The sequence below is a fragment of the Sinocyclocheilus anshuiensis genome, unplaced genomic scaffold, assembly GCF_001515605.1.
Source record: "Sinocyclocheilus anshuiensis isolate Anshui unplaced genomic scaffold, SAMN03320099.WGS_v1.1 scaffold380, whole genome shotgun sequence".
NCBI classification, from domain to species: Eukaryota; Metazoa; Chordata; class Actinopteri; order Cypriniformes; family Cyprinidae; genus Sinocyclocheilus; species Sinocyclocheilus anshuiensis.
The window spans coordinates 674,311-689,688 of record NW_015557081.1 but is presented as its reverse complement, the minus strand read 5'-3'; the positions used below and the strand labels follow the sequence as shown (position 1 = coordinate 689,688).

Below are 15,378 nucleotides of genomic sequence, written 5' to 3'. Positions count from 1 at the left end.
TACAGTATATATATATATACAGTATATATATATATATATATATATATATATATAATATATAATAATTATTAATAATAATAATACTAGTTGTTGCTGTTATTATTATTATTACTGTTATTATAAATGTTTTATTGATGGGAGGAATGCGAAGACAACAGCATTTATAGTTCTTTCAGGTTTTTGCAATCTTTGAGAACAATTAAACAATGAACTTTTTGTCATGTTATTTTCTGTATGTATTTTCTTTTTTGTGTTGCATGTAGCATTTGAATGATAGAAAATTGCTTTTAAAGGCTTATTTACTTTAAAAAAAGGAATACATAAAACAATATTAATCAAATGCTGCCATTTGAGAGCAAAACTTGGTTGCAAAATTTCAATGGATGAGATATCAGTTTTAGCATAGCTGACCAAAACCTGTTTGTCACAGAACGGAGCAGAGTTTTTGATCATAACTCTTAATTTTAGACCGAATGTGCAGTTTCTGCATTTTGTATGGCAAAGTAGTTCTCCCAAAAATTAAAATTGCTATAATTTATTCACACTCACATCATTTGACTGCTTTTCTTTGGTGAAATGACAGAGTGGTGAACAATTACTGAACAATGCTTACTTAAACTTTGTAGCTATTAAAAATGACCGTACTGAAACATTAAAGGTGCAGTAGGAGATCTTTGAAAATGCTAACTTTAGCCTGATAGCACTGAAAGCGAATGTCCCACCCTCCCTGCAATCGCCGTCCAAAGCCACGCCCCCTGAATGCATTTACGCTCACAGACCAGAATACCAGAGACAACATTACTACAATAGGCTACATCAGCGGTTCCCAATTCCAGCCCATGTTCTGAAGTGAAGTAAACTTCAACGGATTTCCCCCGCTCAGGGAGTAGGGAGCAACGAACACTGTGTAGGGATCATATCGATCGGAACACAGTTCATGCACGTAGCCAGGGTTGGGCAAAGATGCATCAAAATGTATTTTAAAATAAAATCCCAAATACCTTAATTTTAAGTGTATCAAAATAAACTACAAAATACAGCAGCTACACCAAGTATCAAAATAAACTACTGTATTTTTGTATTTTAAAAATACTAAAAAATGCTTTTACAAGGGAGCATGAAATTTCTTCACAAACCTTCCATCAATTGACCTATTTGATCTATATCTTCACCAACACACTGATGTTTGTGAACAAGTGAACAGTTTGATAGCAACAGCTTTTCTCTGCCCGAGTCATGCAATAAATCTGACATATGCAACCAGTTAACAGATCAAATATTCACATATCACTGTGATCTCCCAGATGAAGGTTAGTTTTAAAGTAACCAACAGTTTAATGTTTAACAGTTTGCGAATGACTCATAATTAGATCCTAATTTAGTTACTTGGTGTTTGGTAACAAAGGGCCTACTTTGCACCAGCAACACTGACTCAACGACAAACAAGTCATTCATAAGAAGACAACTGATGGCACCTGTATTCATAGCAACTAGTTTCTAACTACTTAATCATTTGATCGTTAGTCATAAATATAATAATATATTATGTGTCAGGCAGTCATTCATGCAATGGTATGTAAAATCATGATCCTATTTAAACAGCTACTTCAATTAGGGTACAATAATCAGAAATCAAATATAACTTTAAAAGTACTACAATACCAGGAAGGAAGATCGGGTTGTTGATGTTTGTCTGCCATTCTCGCTCTGTCTGCACACAGCGTGCGTGAACGCGCTGATGACGTAAGCTAGTCTGCGCGAACCGGGTGCGCAGAGGTATGCTAATACATACGTTGACAGGCAGGTAGGAAAGCCAATTAAAACGCTCGGACCGAGCGTTTTAATTGGACGAACATTTCTTGATCCTACACCTTCCACAGAATATATAAATACAGACAAATACATTTAGACCACTTAACTTGATGATTGCTATTGGGATGTGAAGAGACTTTCAACCAGCATAACAAGAAATGTTTCTGAAGACAATCACCTATTGCACCTTTAAGCCTCAACTAAACTAAATGCAGTGACATTTTCCGATGACTAACTCCTTAAATTGTCTCTTTGTCACAGCTCTTCTTGCCTTAAGCGGCTCAGCTCATCTTTTGAGGTCAAAGGCTGTGACCTTAATGAGGGACATTGATTATGTGCACCCACGAGTGGAGGTATTAAAAGATGCTGTGGATGATCGAGTCCATCGCTAAATCACGGCAGAGTCTCTGCGCGTGGTGATTAGACGGTGGTCAAGGTTGATCCTCCTACACGTTCTCAGCGTACCATGAATATTCATACGCAGGGCCCACACACCGTTTTCCATTACGCTCTAATTACCTGCACACAAATCCTTCTTTGTCTCAGCAATACATAAACACACTTTTCTTGCCGTTACATATTAAGTATCTCCTTGAAGATCGGCAACAAGATCAGAGAGTCAAAAGAGGGACGCTCTCGCTGCATGTGATGCGCCGTAATGAAATGATCTTTTAGCCCCATTTGCATGATGTTTCATGAAAACTTCCATGTGTAGTGTAGTGTGAAGTGTAGGCTGAGGACAAGAAAGATCACCTTGTTTGATATTCCCGGGAGTCTCTTTATGCGTGTGGAAAGATGTTGAGACTCATTTAAGTTGGATTGTGAGGAACGTGTAATGGTTTAGATTAGCCCCGCCTTCCCCTCCTCTTCTCAGGTCTGGAGATTAATGAAACATCTTATGAGACGCGCAATTTGTCTCTGTCTGTTATCTCCCTCCCGACTGCCCAGAAGCTACTTTTTAAAATATCTGCAGAGAATGAAGGAGGGTGTAAAAGAGTGAGAAATATCTAAAGATGATGAGTTTTTCATCTTTAAGCATTACTCTTCTCACTCAGGATTGGCACGGGCACCCAGACGGTTAATGCCGTTCTGGAGTTCTCGGTGACCTCCTGCGAAAACCCCCTGAAGACTCTCAGATGGTTTTTTAACATATGAGCTGGTTATCCTTTGAATCCACTGAAATCCTTTCTAGGTCCTTTTTAAATATTAAAGCCCAGTTTAAATGAATGAATTATGGGAACCTAGAGCGTGAATGAATGTGTGACACAGAAAAAGAGTCTTTAGCCTGATGGAAAAGAAAAAAAAGTGTGTGTGAGGACTACTTTTTTTTTCTTCTGAGAAGTTTGGCTGATTATACTGAGTTTCGTTCACTATCATTATATAGGAATGTATTTTTGGATAAAATTTGTGTGTAAATGGTTCATGCTGTTTACCTGATAAATAATATATATACATATATACTATATATATATATATATATAGATATATATATATATATATATATATATTACATCTGTTGAGCAGCTGCTCAGTCCACTGCACTACAACTCTGATAATATGTTTATTTTTATCACATATTAGATGTTTGCATTATATTTATAATGTAATATGATTCTAACATATAGCAATATCATTTTCAAAAATTATAAATACATTATAATTTTGCATTCATTAATTTATTTAATAACGAAGTGACCTTACAGTAGGTCATTGGTGGAATTTTTACATGTAAAATTATTTTGCCCAAAAAGTATGAAATTGTACAGTTATTGAATGAGACCCACATTATTTCAGCCTATACCTATAGGTCCTGCTCTCTAGTTATCAGCATCAGCCATTCAGAACTAATATTGCTTGACCTCTACTCATCGACATTACAAATTCTCTGTCTTCATTACCATCCCTGCCATTTTCTGCATTCAGTTTTTTTTTTCTGATGATCCTTTGTGGTTGTGGAAGGACTGCAGTCAAAGAGTTCACGTGGAAAGGAAACTGTTATATATATAAATAAGATCGCCTTGTTTTAGTTGTGGTACTGAAATCCTTTCTAGGTCCTTTTTAAATATTAAAGCCCAGTTTAAATTAATGAATTATGGGAACCTAGAGCGTGAATGAATGTGTGACACAGAAAAAGAGTCTTTAGCCTGATGGAAAAGAAAAAAAAGTGTGTGTGAGGACTGTGTCAGGATGTCCGTTATCACACCATATCTTTAATTTGATCGTATCTTCTGGGTTTGAGGTTTAGACAGCACCTGTCTGCTTTTATCCATTACGCTAGCCTGCTGTTTGATATATGCCTTTCCAGCGTCCGCAATTAATTTTGATTTCCTCTTCAGCATTGTCACGGCAACAGGATATTTCTCATTAGTCTTGAAGAAGGTTGGTGTATGTGATAACTTTAGTGTTTCTCTCCCAACAGGTTTCCTCTCTCGGCTTTACAGTCTCAAATTGTTTCTAAAAAGAACATTGTTATACAACCAAACCATATGGCACCCATAGTGACTGCTTCTTCCGGCGGCTGCTTATAAAACATCACTTTAAATTAATGGCAGCTACTGCTTCTTCCTTTCATATGTTAAGTATAAATACACATAAGAGTCTTTAACAACGTTTTCAACGTTTTAAAACTGAAAGATGAAAACTTGAGTCTCACTTTACAGTAAGTCGCAAAAATCAATTTATTTGTATTGACTTAAATTTTATTGAACTTAGGATTTGAGACATGGATTGAATTTAAATGGACTTGCCTTGAGATTTGACAGACTTTTTTAGTTAAATATTGTTTTGCTTTAGTTTTGGGTTTTGTTTTGTTTGTTTCTTTCTTGTTTTTTATTTTATTTGTGTTGTTTTTTGTTTTGTTTTTACTCTGGATTAGAGACTTTTAAACATCACTAGTGTCCAAGAAGAAATATTTTTTCAATATGTTGCATAACAAATCGTGATTACCATAAAGTTCTCATTTATTTACTGTGGGGAGAGAAATCTGTGCTGTTTACAGAAAGAACTTTGCCAAAAGTTTAATTAAAAAAAAAAAAAATTTTTTTTTGAGCTAAATGATCCAGGCCTTTACAAGTGAATAATGAATAAATTATTTATTTCAGAACTACATGATTTTAAAGATAAAATGATCTTTTGATTTAAGTAAAACCTCTTATTTTTCCTTCTAGACTTGCCATGAAAGACTAAACTTGGATTTGTGACAAGATTTGACTTGGACATGTCTGTGAGGAACGATTGCTTTAGTACTTTTTTAATTTATTTGTTTATTTTCTATTTGTATTTTTTTAGACTAAGTGTTGGTTGTTTTTACAAACTATAAGCCTGTGTCTCCATCTGCAAAACACTTGGACTTCCTGTCATGCAGTAGCTCCAGGCCTCTGCAGTGCTGCATTACTGCTGCTTTTTTCGACTGGCAGCTAAGAGTTTGTCCGTTTTATATCTCCGCTGTGCTTTCATGGACAATTAGCCATCCAGATAAAGAACAGGACACACACTGACACGTTTGACTGTGGCGGTATTGATATCAACACTAAGTTATGAAAAGTGTATTTTTTGAAGTGTGTGTGTTTGAAAGTGAATTTTATAGTCATTGTCAGTGCATAGGCGTATAGGACCCCTGTCCTCTGTATTTCGGTTTCTCTCGCTTTGCCTCATAAGGCAGAGACGTCCTGAGGGCTCAAAATACCATCCTACCTCACTGTACTCGCTTACAAACTTCTTTACAAACAAGTACAAACTTGCCTCAAAGATACTTCAAGTGTACAATACAACATTAAACTTTGTTACCCACAGGACATTGCCATTCTAGGACCTCCTATGAAATGCTACAACAAAATCAAATGCTCTGGAATAACCATATGGTCTATAAGCAGTAGCTCATCTAATATGCATCTAATATGCATGTTTTGTCTTTTGTTTAGTGCATGAGTCTGAACTGAGAAGAAAGATAGCCGAAGAGCTGCAGAAAGGCCTGGAGAAAGAGAGGAGAAAGGCACAGGAGGAGCTCAACCAACGGTGACTATCCATGCATACATATACAGGTGCATCTCAATAAATTAGAATGTCGTGGAAAAGTTCATTTATTTCTGAACCCCATAGAGAATCTATGGGGTATTGTCAAGAGGAAAATGAGAAACAAGAGACCAAAAAATGCAGATGAGCTGAATGCCACTGTCAAAGAAACCTGGGATTCCATACCACCTCAGCAGTGCCACAAACTGATCACCTCCATGCCACGCCGAATTGAGGCAGTAATTAAAGCAAAAGGAGCCCCTACTAAGTATTGAGTACATGTACAGTAAATGAACATACTTTCCAGAAGGCCAACAATTCACAAAAAATGTTTTTGAAGTATGAAGTATTCTAATTTGTTGAGATAGTGAATTGGTGGGTTTTTGTTAAATGTGAGCCAAAATCATCACAATTAAAAGAACCAAAGACTTAAACTACTTCAGTCTGTGTGCATTGAATTGATTTAATACACGAGTTTCACAATTTGAGTTGAATTACTGAAATAAATGAACTTTTCCACGACATTCTAATTTATTGAGATGCACCTGTATACTGTTCTTACATACATTATACCAACAGTCACCAAACAGCTCAGATCAGTTCTTTCTGTCTGTAATTGGTGTCCTTAGAAATCACACATGTCTCTGTTTAGAGAATTAGCCCACACACAATGCTTAAAGGGATAGTTCACCCAAAAATGAAAAATTCTGTCATTAATTACACGCCCTCCTGTCATTCCAAACCCGTAAGACCTTTGTTCGTCTTCGGAACACAAATTAAGATATTTTTGATCAAATCTGAGAGCTTTCTGACCCGGCAAAGACAGCAACACAGCTACCACATTCAAGGCCCAGAAAGGTAGTAAGGACATTGTTAAAATAGTCAGTGGTTCAACCTTAACTTTATGAAGCTACGAGAATACATTTTGTGCGCAAATAAAACCAAAATAAAGACTTTATTCAACAATTTTTTCTCTTCCGTGTCAGTCTTCGCCACGCATTCACAAGAGTATCACTATGGATGCATGTGATGCTGCTGACACAGGAGCTGGCGTTCTGATGTAGAACCCTGATGCGCTGCGCCTTGTTTGCAAGCAGAGGAATGCACATGTATGCGTCACATGGTCTATTTTATCGATGTCCTTACTACCTTTCTGGGCCTTGAAAGTGGTAATTGCGTTGCTGTCTATGTAGGGTCAGAAAGCTCTTGGATTTCATCAAAAGCATCTTAATTTGTGTTCTGAAGATGAACAAAGGTCTTACGGGTTTGGAACGACATGAGGGTGAGTAATTACTGACAAAATTTTCATTTTTGGGTGAACTATCCCTATAAGTAGTCAGAAAACTGTTTGGCCATGGTGCGAACAATTAAGATGAGTGTTTGGGAAAATTATTTGAAAATGGTCCCTTTTTTTCAATTCAATTCATCAGTATAGAATTCAATCAATGTCCAGGTATTCACATATTGATTATTTAATATTTAAATAAGGCTTATCTTCAGGTTTTGGATTATGTAATTCATGTAGAGTATTGAAAATGGCTGCCATTTAGATCTTTTGTCAGACATGAAGTTTGATTTCTTGGATTTGTAGGTATAGATTTGGGTTCTATTTTTTTTTTTAATGAAGCTTAAATGAAAGATTAAAATTTTTTTTTTTTTTTTATTATAAATTATAAATTATATATAGTGGGAGCTTGTTCCACAGTGTCGGGCCGGCCACTTCAAAGGCTCGGTTACCCCTTGATTTTAGCCGGGTTTTGGGTATCTGAAGGAGGAGTTTATCTTTGTATCTAAGGCCTCTGGTGGGGGAGTAGGGGTGAAGTAGATCGGACAAATAAGAAGGTGCTAAATCATTTAATGATTTATATGCCAGTAATAAAATTTTAAACTCAATTCTAAAGTTAATCGGAAGCCAGTGAAGGGATCTCAGAAGGGGGGTAGCATGAACAAATTTCCTCTTTCCGTTCAGGAATCTCACCACAGCATTTTGAACTACCTGTAAGCATACCATTTGGTACTTAGATATACCAAAATAGAGGGAATTGCAATAATCCAGGCAAGAGGTAATAAGAGCATGGATAGCAATCTCCAAGGAGCGCTTAGGAAGAAAGGATTTGATTTTCGATAGAGAACGAAGAAAGAAAAAGCTGGACACAATGACCGTGCTAATCTGCTTGTCAAATTTGAGGCAACTGTCTACCATCACACCTAGATTCCGTACTTGGGGAGAGATGAATTGGTTTAAAGATTCAAGGTCAAGGTGATTTCTTGGCCTGCATAAATTCTCAAGAGAACCTCTCTGAATTAACTGATGCTCGCGCCCCCCTTGACAGGTGCTGGCGCCCCCCTGGCAGGAAAAAATGACAGGAGCTAAAACAGAGCCTTGAGGCACACCACAGGATAGACTGCAAAGAGAAGAAGAGAAACGTCCTATTTTTACAGAGAAATGTCTATTGGTTAGAAAAGATTTAAACCAACTTAAAACGCCCCCTCCCCCCCAGCCCAACGCAATACTCCAGACGAGAGATAAGGATTGCATGATCGACAGTATCAAAAGCAGAGGACAGGTCTAAAATTACTAAAATGACAGAGTCCCCCAAATCTGTTGCCATATAAATATCATCAAGAACTCTTACAAGAGCAGTTTCTGTGCTGTGCAGTGATTTAAACCCCGACTGAAACATCTCAAGAATATGATTGTCAGTCAGGAAGGTCTGAAGCTGTAAAAAAACACAATATTTTCCAATATCTTGGAAATAAATGGCAAAATGGAGATCGGACGAAAATTTGATGAAATAGAGGCATCAAGTGAGGGTTTCTTTAGTACAGGTGTAATCGTGTCAATTTTCAAACTGGAAGGTACAGCTCCTTCAAGCAAAGATTTGTTAAATAGCGACACCAGCCCAGGGCCGACAGTGTCGAATATTTGTCTCAAATGGTAAGGATGTATAGTGTCATGTGAACTAAAGGAGGGTTTAAGTTTAAGCATTACTTCCTTTACAGAATGTAGAGAGACAGGATTGAAAGAAGTCCACAGGACAGGTGAAGTTTAATCTCTTTTGGTATTTCCTGATCGGAGACCAGAAACTGGGCCCTCAAACTTGAAGCTTTATTTCCAAAATAACTAGAGAAATCCTCACAAAGTGCCAAAGACGGGTAGTGAAGAGAATTTACAGGGGGGTTTAGAACGGAATTGATAACAGAAAAAAGAGCTTTTGGGGTGTGGTGATGTTTCTCAATTAGTTTAAAAAAATAGGAAGCATTGGCTTTCTTAACAGCATACTGATATGACGATAGGCAATTCTTTAAGATCTCATAAGAAATCTGTAATTTGTTCTTTTTCCACTTCCTTTCTGCTGTCCTGCAAGGAACGAATACTATGATCAACCCATGGCTCTGATTTAGATGTAGATTTTGGCTTAAAGAGCTTTAAAGGAGCTGTAAGGTTTAAAATATCTTTTCTTTAGTACAGGTGTAACCGTGGCAATTTTCAAACTTGAAGGTATAGCTCCTTTTAGATATAGATTTTGACTTAAAGAGCTTAAAAGGAGCTGTAAGGTTTAAAGTATCTGTCCAGGCAGTATTTAAAATGATAAAGTGATGTTCAGCATCAAGATCAAATAATAGAGACTAATGATAAAAGAGGGTTGACCTCATTATAGAGCTTGACAAAATCCTCACAAAAATGAGGCAAATATTCACGGGCTTGTGTACCATCCGAGGCAGGTGTAAGAGGAGGCAGTGGGAGGGACAATTTAAATAAAACAGGAAAATTATCAGAGATAACAGAATCAACAACTTCAACATCAGTTACAGATAGACCATGTGACAAAATTAGGTCCAAAATGTGTCCATGAGTATGTGTATGATGATTAACCCACTGCAGCAGGTTAAAAGAGTCAATGATGTTTAAAAACTCAGGAGTTAGCTGCTTAGAGGGGCAATATACATGGACATTGAAGTCACCTAAAATAAGGATGTGATCGTGTTTAGTGATCAAATCCCCTACAAACTCTGAAAACTCTACTATGAAGTCTTTGATTAGATGTGGTGGCCGATAGATCAGAGCTAAGACCACAGGTTCAGACCAGTTCAGAAGTAAAATCTGAGCTTCAAAACTCGTGAAGGTGGCGGAAGATAACAGTCGGCATCGAGGTCTGAAAGAATCTTTAGCAATGATGGCTTGCCCGCCGCCTCTGCCTGATGATCGCGGAGCATTGTAAAAGTGATAGTTGGCTGGAACAAGTTCAGAATATGGACTGAGGTCCCCTACCTTCACCCAGGTCTCGGTGATAAACAGAAAATCCAGGTCGTGAGTAGTGGTAAAATCGTTCAGGATGTATGTCTTGTTCACCAGAGAGCGAGTGTTTATCGGCGCAATTTTTGGGGAGCGTAGAATGGTGCGTGAAGCAGATGCTTTGCTCAGAGGACAGATATATTATGTTATTTTTTTTAACATTTTGTGGACAGGTGCTTCTGAATAGGAACATAAAATCAATAACTTAAAACATTTTAAAACTTATAGTTCATAAATTAACATCGCCTAAATATTAGTATATACATATGCCTAATGTTAAAGGGGTCATATGATGCGATTTCAATTTTTCCTTTCTATTTGAAGTGTTACAAGCTCTTGGTGCATAAAGAAGATCTGTAAAGTTGCAAAGACTAAAGTCTCAAATCCAAAGAGATATTCTTTATAAAAGTTAAGAGTCAACCACGCCTACCTAAAACGGCTCGTTCTAACACGCCCCCACGTCTACGTCACGATGTGGGAAGATTTGCATAACGCTGCCCAAATGTTCACACAAAGAAAGAAGGCGTAACTTTTATTCTCGCTGTAGTATTGTTGGTGTCGCCACTGCCATGTCGTGAAGGTGCTGTGTGTTTCATTGTGAAAGCCTTTGTCTGGATCCACTTGCCTCTTTTCCTGAGCACATCACACTCACTTTTTCCCTATTTCTTCCTTTTTTTTGTGAAAGCAATTAATCATGCATGAAAGTGAGGTAGCGGGTGTCAGGGTGGAGTTAATTTCTTCATATGTGATGATCTATTAGCTTCCACCGGTGAGGGCTTAGTCTTTCCATTTTTGTCCTGTTCTCTGTCTGCAAGTAGGTGGCTGTACTGTGACGTTCATTTGGCCTTTAATATCTCTGCATCATGTACGGTCATCATTTTCCAAACCTTTTAGTTGAACCACCACACCTTACTCATATAAAGTGCAAGTTCCTTAAGTACTCACTCCATTTTATTAATCTAAAGCTTGTGATGGATGTGCCAGCGTTGAGTCTCGCGTCCTTGTCATCCCGAGTACCTCTTATACTGTTATTCTCAACAAGGCCAACACTCTGACCTGCAGAAATTGCTATTGACAGGAAGTTTATTTTCTGTCGGCCATAAAAGTAAATTTAAGGGCAGGGTGTGTTGTTTTACAGCATTGTTGTTGAGGCAACTGAGGCAAATTGCTCCATCCCATCGCCCCGGCAACGCCATTAAGGGAAAGTAGGGGCTTTATTGACCATGATGTCATGCTTGGAAAGACAGAATCAATATTGTCCTTAATGTTGTCTTCCATTTAGCTTTCTCCAACTCCCATTTCTTCTTTCATTCCTTTTTCTGTCTTCTCTAGAATGTGTTGTGTTTTAAAAGTCCCCTTATGAGATCGCAGGATTGAATTGAATGAAATTAGCCTCTGGCTTTGGGTTTGAAGACCTTATAGCGGCATTCTCCAACCTTACCTTCAGGTGGACCATTGTTGTTATGCTTTCTTCATTGTTTAATTTTTCTCTTTCCCAATTCAATCAGTTGAACAGTTCAGGTGAACAGTTAGTTAACTAATCTGCTGTCCTCTACATTTGTTTTTATTTTTATTTCATTTTTTGCTTTGTTTCTCTTTGCTTTTTTTTGTTGTTGTTTTGTTTTGCTTTGCTTTTTTTTTTGCTGTTTTGTCCTTTGTTTTTCTTTGCGTTGTTTTGTTTTGCTGTTTTGTTATGCTTTGTTTTGCTTTGCACTGTGTTGTGTTTTGCTTTGTTGCATTTTTTTTGTTTAGTTTAGTTTTGTTTTAATTTATTTGATTTTTTTTGTTTATTTTATTTAATTGTTTATTGTTTTACTTGATGTATTCTTTATTTACATTTTTAATTTAATTAAAAAAAAATTTTTTTTTTTAACATGACAGGTGGGTTGTATTTCCACAATTACTCTCAGAGCTAAATCGGCATGTGATGCTCAAATGCCATTTAGAGGAACAGAATTCCTGAGCTGAATCTGCTGGTAGATTTGTCAGACCCTGCCAACTTAATTTAGCAGTAACCTTTAATCTAGCTGGCTTCAGGGCAGTGGGCGGTTCATTGAAGACACGTATAAAGTGTGATTATATGTAAAGTACACATTCCTCTTCACTTCTTTCACATGTCTTTCTGCTTTAATTCTTTATAGCTCCTTCACTAGTGTGTGTCTGTTTGGCTTTGGATAGGGTAGGGTAGGGTCAGTAATGCCCACCATTAATCTTGCACTACCACAGTGCTGGCCTTACAAGATGTTACTATTTCTGATGAACCTTATACACATGCTTACACCCCTCAGTATCCATCTGCTTAAACTTATTTCTGAAAATATAAATGATGGAAGAGCGCATTCATCAGACAGTATCTGTTGTGTATTGTTATAAGTGTGCTTCATGGTGCAAAATGTATTTTGTCGTGTGGGACCATTTGTTTTTGTTTGAGAGTGTGAATATATGCTAAACATAAGAGGTTAAGGATCAGAAAACTACATATTTTCAAAATTGTTTAGTGGGCGGGTTGCCTGAATGACTGCTGCTGTAGATGGAGCAGTGGAGTGAAAAAGAACGCAGGGTCTCGACTCGAGTTGTGTTTTTAAAAGTAAAACTATTTCTTAAGTTTTAATGTCTTTAAAAAATGCAGCACTCAGGGTGCAGTATGCTTAGAAAAACAGTGCATGTCGTGACTCAACAGCCAAATGTCTGTCTTTGTGTGTGTGCGTGTATAGCTGTAGCAGCAGTGCATTATAGGGGCTGAATGTAGATTAAACTTCTCCGAGAGGTTCTTTTTTCTGTATCCACCTTTCTAAACTGAAAATGAACAAATCTATATAAAACCTAGATGAGTTCACTATGAACTAGGGATGCACCGATACTGGTATCGGTATCGGGCCCTTGAAGTTCAGGTTTGCATGAAGCTGGATGACCGCATGCCCAGGAGACTACAGGCTGTCATTAAGGCTAAAGGTTGCCCGACAACGTATTCATAGTTGTGTAAATACTGTCATACTAACAGCTGTCTGAATAATTTTTGGTTGATTGTAATCTATTACATACCTTTCTATCAAAATTAACATTATCAAGATGAATTTGTTCATCTTGATAAAGAGTTCTTGTCATATTTTATTACCATTTTCTAAACTATAGCGAATAAACTTTGATAATGGGAGGAATGTTGAAGGTGTCTGAATAAATGTAGGCTTGACTGTATGTATTTGATAAATGAAGTTAACCAACTAACATTATACATACCCTTTTGGTTTCTGTACCCAATATTTAAAAAATTTACAAATGCAATAAAAATATCGGTATCGGTACTCGGTATCGGCAAGTACCAAAAATAAAACTATCGGTATCGGGTGAGTATTGGAAAAAGTGGTATCGGTGCATGAACTATTCGCTCAAAATTGCTTGTTTATGTGTGTGTGGATAAACTGCAAAAGGTCTGTGTGTGTGTGTGTTTTTCCTGCAGAGGCCTGTGTGTATGAGCTCCTTTGCGGGCCTTTCTAATGAGAGATTTGTGGCAGGCACTGGAGCAGAACCGTTCTGCAGATCAAAAGCACAGACTGGGCTTGGCTGACCTGCACAATGCTGCATCAGCAGAAAGACCTCAGTTCTCATCCACACAGAGACTCGCTGATGATTACACACAGTCCTCAGGGACACAGACAGAGAGAAGGGGGCATCTTAGGGCATGAACCCATTCTCACCACCCCTGACCTCACCTCAAACAACAGCCTCTGCTCATTACTTCTTGCTTGCTTGCTTTATGGATGTATGTATGTATGTATTTATTTTTTATTTAGTCACTTAACCATTTATCTATTTTATTGATTGATTTATGTAGCCATTTATTTAATTTAGTTATTTAGCCATTTATATATTTTATTGATTTATTTATTTAGCCATTTATTTTAGACATATATATGTATTTGTTTATTTAGACATTTATTTACACAGCTATTTATATATTTAGCCATCAATAAATTTATTTGGATGTTTATTTATTTAGCCATTTATTTGTTTTAATGATTCATTTATTTAACCATATACGTATTTAATTATTTAGCCATTTATTTTAGACGTATATATTGATTTATATTTTATTTTTTTAGGTATTTATATATTTAGCTATCATTTAATTTATTTAGATGTTTATTTATTTTTTAATTTCTTTAACTATTTACTTATTTAGCTACAGTATTTATTAATTTAGCTATTAAGCTAATTATTTAGTTAGTTAACCAGAGAGTGGAAAGTTTTTATTTATTTGTTTAGTTGTTTGTATGTTTAGTTAATTGTTTATTTGCTTATCTATTTATTTATTTATTCCACTGAAATCAGTCTGTTGTAATTATGTAGTTTATATATACAGCAGTTAAATGCATAGTTAAAGGGTTAGTTCACCCAAAAATGAAAATTCTGTCATTAATTACTCACCCTCATGTCGTTTCAAACCCGTAAGACCTTCGTTCATCTTCGGAACACAAATTAAGATTAGGGATGTTCATTTTAACCGGTTAACCATTAACCGACCGTAAGAATTTTTGACCGATTAATACAATCAGTTAAACGGTTTAAAAAGTCATTTAGTTATTTATTTTTTCAGTAATTTATCAAAATATTTAAAAAGGTTTGCTGCATGGTTAAAATGCGCTACGGGTATAAGTCGCATTTTATATGCATTTATAATGCCGACGCGAAAGGTTTACAAACATTATAATAAACACTGTAAACATAGCTAGGCTATTTTAGTTCCCCTCACTCCACAACAAATCCTTTCAATTAACAGTATTTGGAAAAGAACAAGAATTACAAATATAAGAAGCTATAGCTATATAAACGACCAAAATTAATTCATTTCAAAAGCCAAAACTAATTAATTTCGGTTCAAACGAAACTGAAACCAACATTGGGTCTCTCTTTTGACACAAAATCAAATGTTTCTGTATTTGCGATGTATTTGAATGACAAAATATTATTTATTATGTATCCTACTTCACTGGCATTCCAATATCCACGTAAAACAAAATGTTTTGCATAACATCACGGCGGTACGGTGATAACGCTTAACGGCACAGACTTTACTACATATTTGAACTGAGCAGTGTGTTTTTTCCATATGTTTGACTGACTGTATTATATTAATATAATGAACAGGCTGCATTGTCTTAACTGTGTGCGCGCATGCTGCGCCGGTGCAATCACTTGAGTTTTTTCCTTCTAACAGTGGAAGCAACTACTCCTTTTAGTCCTAAAGATAATCGGAGTTG

The 15,378-nt window shown here is 36.5% G+C and overlaps 1 protein-coding gene across 6 annotated transcripts in view; it reads left to right on the top strand.

The window, feature by feature from the left end:
- The window catches only part of LOC107676930 (MICOS complex subunit MIC19-like), a 77,777-nt gene that overhangs the window by 5,889 nt on the left and 56,510 nt on the right, over positions 1-15,378 (top strand). For all 6 annotated transcript variants that reach the window (XM_016471676.1, XM_016471675.1, XM_016471674.1 and 3 more), the window contains one exon: positions 5,733-5,826. In XM_016471676.1, coding sequence (XP_016327162.1) covers positions 5,733-5,826 — 94 coding nt within the window. The remainder of the gene's footprint in view (positions 1-5,732; positions 5,827-15,378) is intronic.